This window comes from Cantharellus anzutake (genome assembly GCF_015039405.1).
Source record: "Cantharellus anzutake strain C23 chromosome Unknown EI90scaffold_10, whole genome shotgun sequence".
NCBI lineage: Eukaryota > Fungi > Basidiomycota > Agaricomycetes > Cantharellales > Hydnaceae > Cantharellus > Cantharellus anzutake.
In genome coordinates this window covers 424,571-438,863 of record NW_024066960.1, presented here as the reverse complement: position 1 = coordinate 438,863, position 14,293 = coordinate 424,571, and the positions used below count along the sequence as shown (strand labels likewise).

The 14,293-nt window shown below is 47.9% G+C and overlaps 2 protein-coding genes across 2 annotated transcripts; one reads left to right on the top strand and one right to left on the bottom strand.

The window, feature by feature from the left end:
* Window positions 1-798: 798 nt before the first annotated feature.
* Window positions 799-1,833, bottom strand: EI90DRAFT_3044183 (uncharacterized protein). The gene has a single exon (XM_039059317.1). The coding sequence runs from the start codon at window positions 1,730-1,732 to the stop codon at window positions 1,142-1,144; it is 591 nt and encodes a 196-aa protein (XP_038919588.1). The 5' UTR covers window positions 1,733-1,833; the 3' UTR covers window positions 799-1,141.
* A 1,718-nt stretch (window positions 1,834-3,551) lies between these two features.
* EI90DRAFT_3119237 (uncharacterized protein) lies at window positions 3,552-6,737 on the top strand (the record flags this gene model as incomplete). Its single annotated transcript, XM_039063192.1, has 4 exons — window positions 3,552-4,640; window positions 4,692-5,722; window positions 5,776-6,346; window positions 6,399-6,737. The coding sequence occupies 4 exons, from the start codon at window positions 3,552-3,554 to the stop codon at window positions 6,735-6,737; spliced, it is 3,030 nt and encodes a 1,009-aa protein (XP_038919587.1).
* Window positions 6,738-14,293: the final 7,556 nt, after the last annotated feature.

Genomic DNA, 14,293 nt, shown 5'->3' with positions numbered 1-14,293 from the left:
GGCGCACACAAGTCATATTTAATCTCGTGCCTCCATTAAATTTAAAATTGCGTAATATCCATCATCTTCCCTTTTCTTTACATGCTTTCTTTTATGTCATCTCGCCTGACTTTTACTTTCCTTCCCCCACTTGGGTTTAATCATGTGCTTTTTCTTCCTCTTGCATGTAACAATGTCTCGCATGCATTAAAAGTGCCCCTTGATGATGTTCCTTTGTCTGTCCTTGGGCACGGTAGTCCGTGAAGGTGTATGCTGATTCCACTGTGATTTGTCGCCTACCACCTTTTTTTGCTTTGCCTTTAAATAATTCCAGACTCTGAATGACTGGAAAAATTGGATTGTGTTTGTTGGATGTCTGCATTCCAATTAAACACATATTTTTATAGCCTGCTTATATTCGCGGAACGAACAGAAAAAAGAAATAGAAATAGATTCATGCTGGGACAGGCGAAAGGAAACAAGGGCTGTTCAGAGTAAAGCGAAGTGTGAAGCGCAAGCACTGTAGTATCTAGGCATGCGGCGAAACACTGATAGCAAGGTAGCTCATTCGAAGAAACGGGGGTGTTCTTGGGCCTTGATGGGTTTGATCGATGGGGATAATATATATACGATAACACCGCCTGGCGCGCATGGCAGGTCCCACCACTGAACGGACAGCCTCAAATGTGGAAAAGGTTGGCAAAACTCCAAATTGGTCTTACCAATCTCGGACGTCTCAATGCGCGACTAAAATCACATGTAAAAAACAATGATATTCGAAACAAAAGTGGATAACCGCACTGCCACGTAACAATGAAGCCGCGGGATATCTGTCATACGTGATATGGAAATCGGATGCCAAGATGGACACACACGGGGAAAGGGGCTGGGAACTTGGTAAGTCGCCAAACAGAATATGCGACACAGTACAAACGTTGAAAAAAACACCGTTGTTTTCAGCGAGAGGAATCAACAGGTGAAAAGATTCCAATTCGGCAGGTGGCAAAAGGCTGTAAGACCAAGGAGCTAGGGATATTCGAGAAGGAAAAAATAAATCCTCATTGAAGGGCCTGCCGCGTGGTGTGAAAATGAATATGTATGCCAAGCGATTCGGAAGATCGAACCAGTTTGCGTCTCATCTACATGATCTAGCCATATGCATTTAATCCGACCGCATACGGCGCCAGGTGCTTCCGCAGTGTTTCCACCTTCCGCCAGAGGGATAAATACCCAAGTATTCGCCCGGCCCCCCCAGATCGCTCTTCCCATCCCATCGTGCCAATGAACTCTTACCCATCTGGAATGGTGCAGGACAGGCATCCAGAATCGCGAGCTCCCTTGGCACTGGCAGAAGACAGGCACCCAGGCGCCCAACGTCGGAAAAACAACAAGTCATGCCATGAATGTCAAACAAATAATAGGTAATAATGCTGAACTGAGGGAAGGTCCTAACTCCTGATGTTGAAACTTGGTATAGGAAACGCCGTTGTGACAGAGATTGGAGCACGAAGGATGCGAAATGTTCACAATGTGTCAAATCCGGGATTCCTGTACGCTGGCAAAAATCTTCACGCACTAACTTATTTAACTGCCTCAGTGTGAGAGAAGGGGGAACAAGCCTTATCAAACTGCTGTGGACGTCGCTGGGATTCCGCCCAACATTATCAACTACGCTTCCCATGAAACACCCCCAGGTACGAATCCTCTTTTCGTCGTTTGTAGCAGTTAATTCCATAACGGTCGCATAATGCATCACATTAGTCGAGGCCGGCAACCAACGTGGTCACCATGATCAAGGACAAGGCTCTGAACCATCCTCCGTGCATGCTTTGCCATTGAGCATCGACATGTCCTGTGGCGTCCGCCTTGCGGAAGGCTACTTCCCGGGCATCTTCGATGAACAACAATTCATGCGACGCTCGATGTTCTCGAGGGACCTGAACCCCGACGAGTACTTTAGTTTGATGTTGCATTGGGTCTTCCGTTTTAGCGCTAGCAAAAGCGCAGCAGAGTCTGGCAAGCTCCAGCGCGAAGCTATGCGGGCCTATTCCGAAGAGCTCGAGGAGCCTAGTATAGCCACCATCATGGCTACCATCCTCCTTTCATCGTTGCTATCGAAGCCGAAACCACAACTGGGTAAGTTTGTCTTCTAGTTTGATATTCATTGGTCGTTACTCACCCCTTCAACAGCCGAAGACCTGCTGAGTAAGTCGCCTCGGGAGTGTATTCATAATTTCTAACAATTGCTGAACGCCAGTCACGCCAGACAACGCGTTTGCATGTCAGGTCCCCTCTTCAACTTCATATCCACGTGTTACGCCGCTGACTATATCGTAGGGCTTGACTCGCACAGGGAGCGTAACCTCCTTCAGAATGTATCGCTGGACAAGATCAGCAAACTTGTGGAGAAAGTTTATGCTATTGTATGTTTACAGGAGGCAATGTTTAATTTGTTCGTCACTAAAAGCCTGGCTTTAGGCGAAGGAGGCAGGGTTTAGGTTGCGCGGGCACTGCGATCACGGTGACGACCAGCTCTTAAGCGCGTAGGAAAGGGGCAGAATCGGTCATTACCCACACGCCCCCGCAGAGGGGTGCTAACATCAACGTTGTGCCATCGGAGCAATTCGCCGATTTCACCGGCCGAAGCATCGACAGTCCGGAAGGAGATGGCCATCAAGCAAATTCGTCGACACCTGTATTTCTTGATTCACACCCTCCGCCATCACCTCAGCAGGACGTTCATCTAATCATCGAGACCTTGAGACCGTTCCTACGGCACTATGGATATGAGCTTGCTCACGGGTAAATGTGTTACAATATCGTTGGACGCCTGGGACGCTGGAAGACGATGCGGCGCAACTCGTTCGGCCGCTACACCATCAGAGAATCATTATGTCCTGACTTTCTCGTAATGTTATACGGTAGTTGGCACAACTGTTATTCTTTCTAGACCATGACCCAACGCGAGTTTATTGTCTCGCCTAAAGCTGATGCTCACAGAGATCTTGCACGGATCCGCAACCCCAACATGAACCACTCCGAGCAACGCAGGCATGAATGCATCGGCTCTTGAGAATGAGAAGAAACACAAGGCCACCAGTTGGCAGATAGCGGCTCTTCTCAGTCGCAAACAACAGGAATGCACGATTTGGATGCCGTCTGACGCTCATGTAAAAGCGTTCATTCTTTCGTCTCGCGCGTTTTGCCGAGTAAACATCACAGGTTTTTTGTTATTCCGAAGACTGCCCTTGGCATGCACAGGCATGCACAGGACCCAGGTGAACAAGGGCATTGAGGCTACTGCTCTTTCTGGAGGCGCTATCAACTTGGTCGGAGTAGGCAGGACTCCAGCCTCTCTGACTTCGTAACAATAAAGAGAGGCTGGAACCAAACCCCAGTTGATGAATGCGGATTTTTACTGAATGGTTGTCACAGTCGAGAAAGGGTCCTCACAGTTGCCATGGGTTACTTAAGCAATACAGTTTAAGTGAATGGAAGGAGAACTTCGGGATGAAAGATATTTGTTTATATTTACAGTACAAACAAGTGCAAATTCTTTTCTCGATCCCACAATGGATGCATTCCAAGTCAAGATCCCTTCTCTACCGATATTCTACACGCCTGGTCAGACTGGGAATCTTGCAGGCTATAGACAACAAAAAATATTTTCTAGACCTCACCCCAATGAAACTTACAGCCCTGCTACCTCAATTCCATCACGGGGCCGTCCCAAGCGCAAAGCTGCAGAGGACCAGGATTCTCCAGTGAAAAAAATCTGCGAGAATTCAGGAAGAACTGCTGTTATTGCCAACCAACGGGCAGAGTTCATTGGAAGCCCACCAGAACCACTCTCACCATCAAAGCAGCTTAACAGAGAAGACCAAGCCAGGAGCTGCAACGCATTCAATACCATCGAGTCGGAATGGATGGCATCCAGTTCTTCCCAGACACCGACGGAGTGTGATAAATGGCAAAGTACCTCGAGGTGCCCTTCATGTTATAGCTCTGCCCCCGAGCAATTATACCTGCTGGGCAGCCAGCCCAGGCCCAAGCCTCTGGCAACAGTAGAACTGATACTGTCGATACTGAGATCGCGGGATATCACACTCGGCGAGTTTCTCATTACGCTTTTTGGGGATACCACGCACTTAAGTACATCAGCAAAGGAGATGCTCAAGTGGTTCATAGGGGGACGTACCGTGAAGAACCACCCTGTTGACATCGTCCATGCATTATACAGTCATCCATGGGCCCAGCCCCAGCAATCGTATGAACCCACCTATGACACACTGCCAGAATACGCTATTCCAATGATGAGTTCTCAGCCAGGAACTCATTCAGACATCAAGAACACGTACAGCAAGCTACAGGAGTACTTTATTGCACGCGTTGTTGACCGGCTGGAGACAGAAGTCAGGGCTCTTCTCAAAAGCCCTTACTTGCGTGCAAGAGACACCGCGACAAGCCGATTTAGCTGGGATACGGTCCTAGACTTCTCTGTTAACACAGTCCAGAAGATGGCCCTCAGCGTCGCACCTGTGACCTGGATGTTGTTAACATGGATTGCAGTTGGTGGGGAGAGGGTGGAGCAGCTGAAAGAAGCGAAATTAAGGGACTCTGGGAAGGGACGTGGGTCGAATCACGTACGAGATCCCTATTTAGTGAGTGAACGATTCAGTACTTGCTAGCGAATTAACTGATGATCGTGTGAGGGATGCACCGTTGTGCTGATGGTGCTGTTGTACTTTTGTAATAAAGGGTTAAACAAATTCCAGAGCATCATGGGATTACTCATGTTCTCTGAGAATTCTTCAAAGTCATTACAATCCATCACTGGCCACATCGGACTTGCAGTCGCGAATAGCTCAACTCTTCAGCGCTTATACTCAATGAGCGCGGTTGCATCCGAGAAAATTCGCAACATAGGGGCTAACTGGGTCAACAAGCTGGCTTCATTCCATGTCGTTTATGATAACATCAATCAGTACCATAAAGACTGGCGGCCATCCCTCTCTTCACAAACATGTATGGAAAGTGGGACTGCTGCCACCTTGATCATGCAGCCTGGCGTGGCTGCAGATGCTTTCGATGGTTTTGAATATGAGGAACGCCGGCGGCACGTCAAACGTGATGACATCACGTTAACGAGGATTTGGGATGACGTTGACCGCAAGCACCTGGAAAACGTCTGTGTCATCAACATATTGCGTCTGTTACTCGATCACATACCTGGCCTGAAGCGACACAAGAACGACTTCGACAATTTCAGGCAAACTGCTGCGATTCACCCAACGCCACTCCAAATCACCGAAGTTATCCCCCTTGAGACGTCGGGCTTTGATGAGGCAACTACTATGGGAAACCGTCAGACAATCCGCGACATCATCGAACGCCAACTTGGGATCCCTCCACATGCTGTCGAAGGACGACTCATACCATTCTCCGGTGATCAGGCCACAATATCACGCATCCGAACCCTGAAGCGCCACACAGCTTCAGGGTCTTCTTGGTTCTCTTCAAACCGTTATGTCCTACCGCTTATCGAGCTTTGGCACATGAAGTTCGCAATGCTCAAAGGGATAATTAAAGCTCACTGGCCAGAGCAGACCGAAAAGGGCGACGTTGGTCTTCGCTTCGCTGCCGATAAACTTCGTCGGAATTTAAACCCCAACAAAGTGGATTTCTATCCCGCTGAGAGACTCATTGAAGTTGTACTCACAGCGATGACGCTAAATTACATCAGGTATTTTTTACTTCCCACTTCCTCCTTCACAGCTCACTCGTAAGTTTTCTTAGACATATACTTCGCCAGAAATCTTTGAAATGCCCTGTCCGGGAGGACAGGAAGCCGATGCACCTTACCGAAGAACTCGAGGCATACACAAAGGAAGGAAACTTTCTCCATTCATGTAGTTTCAACGATCTCTACCGCCTTGCTTGCGATGCATACCATGCATTTGGCTCGACACGTTCCGGTTACATGGCCTTGTCACCCGATGTAAGCGATGGCCAGTCATACTTCGCCCGCTTCATCGATCCTCAACTGGACTCTCTCTTCCCAATGCCAGAAGAGCCCTCGATTGTATCCAATATGGCCCGACGAAGCTGTGAGCAGGGTGAAAGCGATGAAGACGATGTGGACGAAAGTGATGACGAGGCTGGTAATGCCAATGACTGCATCGGAGCATCAATGAATATTGATTTGACTTTCGATAATGAATCTCTCACCTTCGAGATGCCAAACAACACTCGTGGCGACATCTTAATGCACAACAATGCATTTCTTTGGCGAGATTTGCTTCATTACTGGGAGCTCAAGAGTAGCGTGAAGGAAGGAGATGTAGGACAGACGTTTGAAGTGATTAAGGTGAGAATAGTTGGAATTTGGGATTAAACAGTGCCAACTAACCAAGCAACAGTGGCTACGCATGTGGTTCTTCGGCGTTGGGGCGAGCAATTATGGCCACGAACTTTTACATCAAGCGATTGATTTATGGTTCAATTTCACGGCGGCGACGAAGAAGGCAGTCTTTGACTGGTACATTTTGAATGTATCAGGGTTAGTTGGGGGGCGAAAGGAGAGAGATCTCCTTCAGGAGCACCACAACCTTGCAATCAAGCGGGTGCATAATGGACGCTTGGCAAGGTTTGATTCGAGGTTCATTCGGGAGGCCGTCTCCTTGAATGTCGTGCCACTGGGTCAACTTGCAAACACGATCAAGGATCGGCTTGGTCTTCACAAAACCGTATCGAACTGAACCGATGCCGAATTGACAGCGGACATCAACTTACTGGGTCACTCGTACTTAGTTCAGCGACATCATCTCTATCATCCAAACCGATCACAATCCTACTTGGCAATTGATGCACTCTCACATGGTTATGCAAAACTTCGCAATGGGGCATTGAGCAACTTCTTGGACAAGTACATGACTTGATAGGTGAGTATTCTATTTATGAATCAGCGCCCAGCTGTCTATGCCTGCTTTTCTAATTGCAGGGTTTCTGTTAGAATGCGCGGATTCGGACGACTCCGGAATGGAATCGGAGACTTAGCATGGAAGGACCTTGGCCTCAGCGACTCAGGCGGAGCGCTGTGCCATTGCTGGTTGTCCTAGGGGTCCCTAATTTCGGATCTAGCAGAGGGAAAGTCTCTTGGGGGAATTCAAGTTGATTTCGGACTGAGGTTACAAGTTACTAGGTACATTGTATATAAGGAGGGGTCCGGAATCAAAAGGGACAAGGGTAGGACAAAAGGAGACAAAGGGAGATGGAAAGAGGAGCAACACCGAGGGTCAAGTGTTTGACTCAATGGTGTTTCCCAAAGGAGGAATGAAGGGCCAAGGCCCAAGAAGGAAGGAAGGAGGATGGGAGTCGGGAATGGCTAGCTGACTGAATAGAAAGGAAGCAGCAGCCCAAATAGGAATGAGGGAGAATAGCGGAATTGAAATGGACAATGCAATAGTTGCAAGGTCCGGAGTAAGTCCGGAAAGTCCGAACTCGGAGGTTAAACTCCGGAATATTGGCAAAGATAATTAAATGGAATGAGCTAACCAATACAATGGGTATAAGCGGAGGTGGGGTCAAAGTCCGAGGTCGGAGCTAAGACCGGAGGTTCCGGAGACAGAGACGCCAACGGGATTCCGGAGCGGAGGTCCGGAGTCGGGGACATAGGTGTTGTGTACTCATCTGGAAGGTGTCGAGGTTGGGGTCGGACCCGGAATGTTCCGGAGTCGGACCGAAGGTGGTGTCCGAGCCGGAGGTGGGATAACCTTTTGGGAGTCGGCAAGGAGAAGGTGACGGAAGGGAAGTAGGGCTCCGGAAGTCAGGTTCGGAGTTCCGGGAGCCCGGAGCGGAGGTCGGGATTGTATGGATATGACAGTTTCGTCCATTAACAGGCCACGTGCCGATCGCACTCTCTTTCGCTTTGACTTCCCCCCATCTTCCATCTCACCATTATCCCCTGTTGGCTCCTTGGACCCTGTGGCACGCCCTGCCCCTCCATCACCATCTATCGCTTCGGCACCATCACTTGCATGCGATGTTGAGGGCTTCTCGCGTGTAGCCTTCTTTCTTGTCAACCTCTTTTTCTGTGCCTCCGTTGCCTTGACACGTTTAATGATAATCTCTTGCAATTCCGCGTTAAGTGCTTGAACTTTCTCCCACAGTCCATCTATCTCGGCTTCCGACAGAGGCCTGACTGATAACCAGGTTCTGACCACAAAGTCTAAACGCTCGCGCGTGGAGATCGTGTATAGCCGCTCTGCAAGGCCACGAATATCACCATCACCGACGATAACTTCAGGTGAGATATCATCAGGAGAATCAAAGCTGAATGGTCGCTTTCTCCAGACGCTGTGCCTCCAACTCAGCAGATCATTTATTGCATGCTCGCGAAGGTCTTTTGATGGCTTACGAAAGTTCTCCCCAGGCAAGCGGCTAACCTGCTTGCTCTTTTTCGGCTTTTTCCCAGAAAGAACGGCCATGTAGTCTTTTACCATGGCGAGGTGGGATTCCATTGGTCCGGGTTCACACCGTTCACAGCAGTTTGCCACTTCCTTGAACTCGTCACCAAAGTATCGGCATAGTACCATGCGGGGGCAGTCACTGGGGTGAGGATTGAAGAACTCGACCAGCGCAGGCTGTACCATCGCTTGTACTTTATCACGACGCTCGATCTTCGCCACTGTGAGGCCCTTAGCATTCGATGGCACATATGTCTTCAAATCTCGATGCTCAGCAGGTACGACCTGGAGATCTTCGTTTGCGTACACAACTAACATCCCACCACTGCCATCCCGACTTGCTCGTCCTGCCCACTGTGTCAACTCTTCGACCGAGTTGGGAAGATCGATACAGATGACATTGGTAACACTCATGTCAATTCCGACATTAGCACTAACGGTAGCGACAATGTACCGGATGGAACCTGCGCAAAGGCCGGCAAGCACTTCTCGACGGTCGCTGTCATCCATTTCCGCGTGAAAGGGCGATACCATCTTTGATGCCACTCCACGGCACTTGATCACATCCGTCCAAGGCAACCCTTCTGCTAGTTCCATCACAAGCCACTGACAAAGCACCATTACTTTGTTAATAGTACGGCATGCAAAGAGGGTCGGGGTAAGATCAAGCGATGAATTGATGATTGGGGGAATGACCCAGGCAAGGTCGGGGAATGTCGTCCCTTCGGTGGAATTGAGAAGGAAGCGTGGACAATATTTCAGGTCAGGGCGGTCAATGGGTAGTTTGATATCATGGAACTGATTCTTCTTGAATCCCAGGATTCCCTGGACTTTGGTACGGGCATCATCATGAAGGGAGGTGGACATTGCAAGGAAGGTGATCCGTGTTGGTAAACGCGCGCGCAGTTCACATAATTTCAGGTAATCTTTCCGGAATGTTAATCCCCATTGAAGTACTAGGTGGACTTCATCTATGAAGATGAACCCAAGCTTCCGCATAAAATTCTCATTCCGGAATAGCCGAGCCACTGGTGGGCTTTGCAGCATCTCCGGGCCCATTCCAATCACATCCCATATACCGTCACTAATTTCTTTCCACAGATCGCGACCTTCCTTGGCTGCCATGGAGGCAAGGATGTTGGCGCTCACTCCGATAAACCGGACGCCTTTCTGACGTGCCTTGGCTTCCTGGATGCCAATTTGGTTTGTAAGTGTATAGCATTGTTGAAAGCAGGTACTGACTTGGTCAATTATTAGTGATTCTGTTGGGTAGATAACCACCGCAATGTAATCTTTTTGAGCAATCTTTCGAGCAATCACCGGCGCTAAGGTGAGGACGGACTTCCCACTTCCCGTCTTGGCTGTTAGAAATACTTCCTGTCCTTTGAACAGGTCGAGTGAGTGTGAAATCTGCCATGGTCGGGGTGCTGCAATTGTCAGCCATTCCTTAAATATTGTACACATCCATTCTTCGGATCGAGTCTCGAAATGTGCCAAACTCCTACGAAATTGATCAAGCTTGTTGTCGTATTCATTCCGCTTGAGGGATGATGCGCCCTCGATAAGTGCACTCATATGGCAAGTTTTTTAGGATAGATACAATATATTCGGCCACCCCCGCCATCACGCTGCTAAGGCATGACTAGATGAGAACCCGAGATTTCCCGGCACGTGATTCATTGTATTGATTAACAAATTGGGACATAGATACAAGGACCCTTTATGAGACCTTAGCAACAATTTAAAAAAAATCCGCATTCAGAACCGCACTGATGAGTCCCAGACTATGGTCGGAGTACAAATTGTTCAGCGGCCGTGCGAGTTTTCGTACAGCCACATTCCCACGGCCGAGCGAGCCACATCTATTTATTCATTCCTTTGTATTCATTTCGGACTTATCCCGCTCCCAAACTACATGGGAATTACCGCTCATTGAATCACTTTTTCCCTCAGTTCTCTTTCGCATTATTTGCTTGAGACTGAGGTTAGTGATCGCAGCACAAGCGCAGAATATTTCTGAAAACCCCACATACTTTGACAGAGGATAGCACAGTGATAGCACAGACCAGATTTAGTGGGGCAACAGCCATGTCTGGTAGTAACCGTGACTGAACACTTCTCTGAATATTACAGACTCGGAATAAGAGTCCGAAACAAGCCTGACACGATTATTGATTATTCAAATATTATTATTCCTGTGCCTCCTGTTGTACATACAGGAAAACTGAGCGATAAATACATCAAACAGCAGTACTAGGAGCCCATCCACCTCACCCTTGCTACAGCTTGATCTGTACAGACACTGTACATGTAACCAATACAAGCACACACCGCACTTTCCTCATCTCCATCGCTGCTTCCATGGACAGGATCAGGTTATTATGGACTAAACATCGGTGAGTGTTAACAGATAAAAAGACCGTGAAAATTCCTTAGTGCATGCATCTTATAGTTTGAGACGCTAATTTTTGACAACTCAATTTGCTTCCGGCAAACTTTCCTTTCAGCACTTGTAGACCAAAGCATTATACCATTTTAAATAGCTCAAATGGATAGTTTCTGGATGCTCTTTGATTGTATCAGAGCAGATTTATGTGAAACTGAGTTTTAAAAAATTTCAGTCCAGATGATTGTCCACCTATCTTCCTAATTAGGAAATGTGAAAATACTAGCGTAGTTTAACTCAGTCTCAAGCTGAATAGCGTGGAGAACTAGTTAACATTACCTAGCGTAGTTTAACTAAAGATAATACACATTTAGATATGAAGGGAAATCAGAAAGAACGAAAGTAGTACTGACCTCAGTCTCAAGCTGAATAGCGTGGAGAACTGAGGAAAAGGGAAATGAATAGAAAGAGCGGGTATGTCCGTATAGTCGGTAGCGGATAATTCCGCGATAATAGAAAAGGGAAAAGTATTCATTTACAGGTCAGGTGAAAGTCACCTGGTCAGAAACCTCCGGAACGTGCGCTGCACTCCAACACGCCCACTCAGCGTGCGCCCACTGAAACCAACCCCAATGCATCCCTAAACTTCACAAATTTCTCGGCATTGAGTGGTTTGGTGAAGATGTCTGCAACTTGATCGGTTGTTGGTATGTACTCGATTGCCAATCTTCCATCCTCCAGCTTTTCTCTGATCCAATGGTGTCTAACCTCTATGTGTTTCGTCTGTGTGTGGAATATAGGGTTTTCAGCGATCTGGATCGCTGATTGGTTGTCTACCAGGAGATAGAGTGGAGTCTGGATAGGGATACCAACATCGCCATAGAGATGTTGGAGGAAGACTGCTTCCTTTCCAGTGTGAGTCATTGCCATGTACTCTGCTTCTGTGCTTGACAGAGCAATTGTAGGCTGCTTTTTCGAGGCCCAAGATATGGCAGCACCACAGAAGATATAGCAATAGCCAGACAGGGAGCGCCGGGTGCTGGGATCTCCGGCCCAGTCTGCATCCGAGTATCCCACCGGGTCTTCGAATTTACTACCATCATACCGGAGCGCGAGGTCTCGGGTTCCATTGAGATAGCGGTAGACCCTTTTCATTGCAGTAAGGTGGTCTTCTCCAGGAGCTATAGCATGTTGGGCTAATAGACCGACAGCAAAGCAGATGTCCAGGCGCGTACTAATGGCGGCATACATGAGCGACCCAAGCATTGATTGGTAAATCTGAGTGTTAACTTCGGGTGAATCAAGCTTAGGTAACTTGAGGTTTGCAGCCATTGGAGTTGCATAGTGTTGCATATTCTGTAGGTCAAATCGTTCTAATATCCGTGTCACATATTGGCACTGATTGATCGTGATGGTTCTAGCAGCTCGGTCGCGGGTGATTTCCATCTGGAGGAACCAGTGGACTTCGCCCATGTCTCGCATTTCGTATTTCGTGGTGAGTTGCCTTTTCACTTTCTCAATCGTTGTGTTGCGTCCGAATAATAACAGGTCATCGACATAAACTAGGATAAAATGATCCTGGTCCCTGACGTAGAGGCATGGGTCATATCCAGATTGGTCGAAAGTAATGGAGGTGATGTGGGATTTCAAGGTACGATACCATTCCAGTGCTGCTTGTTTTAGTCCGTATAACGCTTTCTTCAGTAGCCATATTTTGTCCGGACTTGTGGGCATGCCAACTGGAGGTCGTAAGTAGATCTCTTCCCTGAGATCACTATTGAGATATGCGGCGACTGCATCCAGTTGATGGATTTCCAAATTGCGGGATGCGGCATAAGCGAGACAGGGAAATAGGGTATCGTGACCAAGAGTTGGTGAGTAAGTGTTGAAGTAATCTTCACCATAAACTTCTGTGTATCCTTTGCCACTACCCTTGCTTTCTTCTTAGTTAGCTCACCCTCAGATCCGACCTTTTCTGCGAATACTAGCCGACTTTCATGGATTCGTGCATCAGGTGGTTCGTCGATTTCAATGAACACTCCGCATCGCTTCAAGTTTTGGTATTCTTCGACAATCGCTTCGAGCCAATCCGAGGCATCTTTTCGTTTCATTGCCTCATGGTAGGATTGGGGTGCTTCTGTTGCAAGTAGCACCGTCTCGGTATTATTTGTCGGTGTGTGATTGTCATCCACGGTCTCATTTTCGCCCACTGATTCGTTTTTCTCTTCCAGATCTTTGTCCTTGTTGTTCTTTCGTCTCGAATACGAGGTTAGGATCGATTTGGGGTCTTGATCTGGGTGCTTTGGTGGGACTCCTTTGTTCGGGCAAGCAGATCGGCACGGAACTGTCGGTTCTGGTGGTGTTGGTGTTTCAGTGGGTGTGACTGATTGTTTGAGAGGATTATCGATAGGAGATGGTTCTTGACGATTCCTAGGGGTCATCTCAGGTGCGTCGTCATCTTTTTCACCGTTTCCGACCTTTAACTCCCCCCTGAATCGTTGTTCTGACCTTCTCTCCCATTTCCATTAGGGCCATCTTCCTCTTCATCTCCACTGTCATCCTCTACCCTTATTCTTTCCTCATCGCCTCCTTCTACTTCATCAAACGTCACATCGCGCGACTCAATCAATCGGCGCTTCCTGCGATCAAAAATCAAATATGCCTTCTTGTCTTCCGCAAATCCAACATGTATTCCCTCAACTACTTGTTCTCCAAATTTCGATTGGTACTTCTCCGGGATATGTGCAAAGGCTCGACATCCAAATAGTTGGAGAGACACAAGAGTTGGTTTCGCGCCGAAGTACGCTTCGAATGGTGTGATATTGTTGGGAATTGCTCATGTCAAAGTCCGATTCTTGATCCAGGCAGCATGGCGGACTGCCAATGACCAGAAACTCTTCAGGAGTTCTTTCTGTTCAAGGACTTCATTCGCATCGGCAATCATAGAGCGGGCTAGGTTGTTCAGGGTTCGATTAACCCTCTCCACGACGCCATTTTCTTGCGGTGTGTAGGCATTTGTCACCTCTTGTTTTATACCTTCTGATTTCAAATAAGCTTTGAAGGCCTGTGACGTGAATTCTCCACCCCCATCTGAACGGAAAATTTTCAACTGTTTTCCAGTTTCTTTCTCTGCATGAGCTTTCCAGAACTTGAAAGCGTCAAGTGCTTTGTCCTTTGACACACAAGTCATGATGGTGGTGTATCGGCTGTAATCGTCTGTAAAGGTAATGAAGTAGCGGTGGCCCTCCTTCGTCGGGTGCTCGATGGGGCCACAGATATCGCTGAAGACTCTGCCTAGAACCTCTGTGGCGTGTTCTTTGGTCGCATGGGGAATGATTGCTCGGGTTTTCTTTCCCTTCAGGCATGCGGTACATAGGATAGACTCGCCGCTTGTTATTTGAATCCCATTAGCCGACCCATATTTGACCATGGTTCGTATGGTATCTTCATCTATGTGACCCAA

Bases quoted from the DNA above. Each gene is read 5' to 3' on its own strand.
- EI90DRAFT_3044183 (XM_039059317.1), bottom strand. From the start codon at position 1,732: ATGCATTATGCGACCGTTATGGAATTAACTGCTACAAACGACGAAAAG.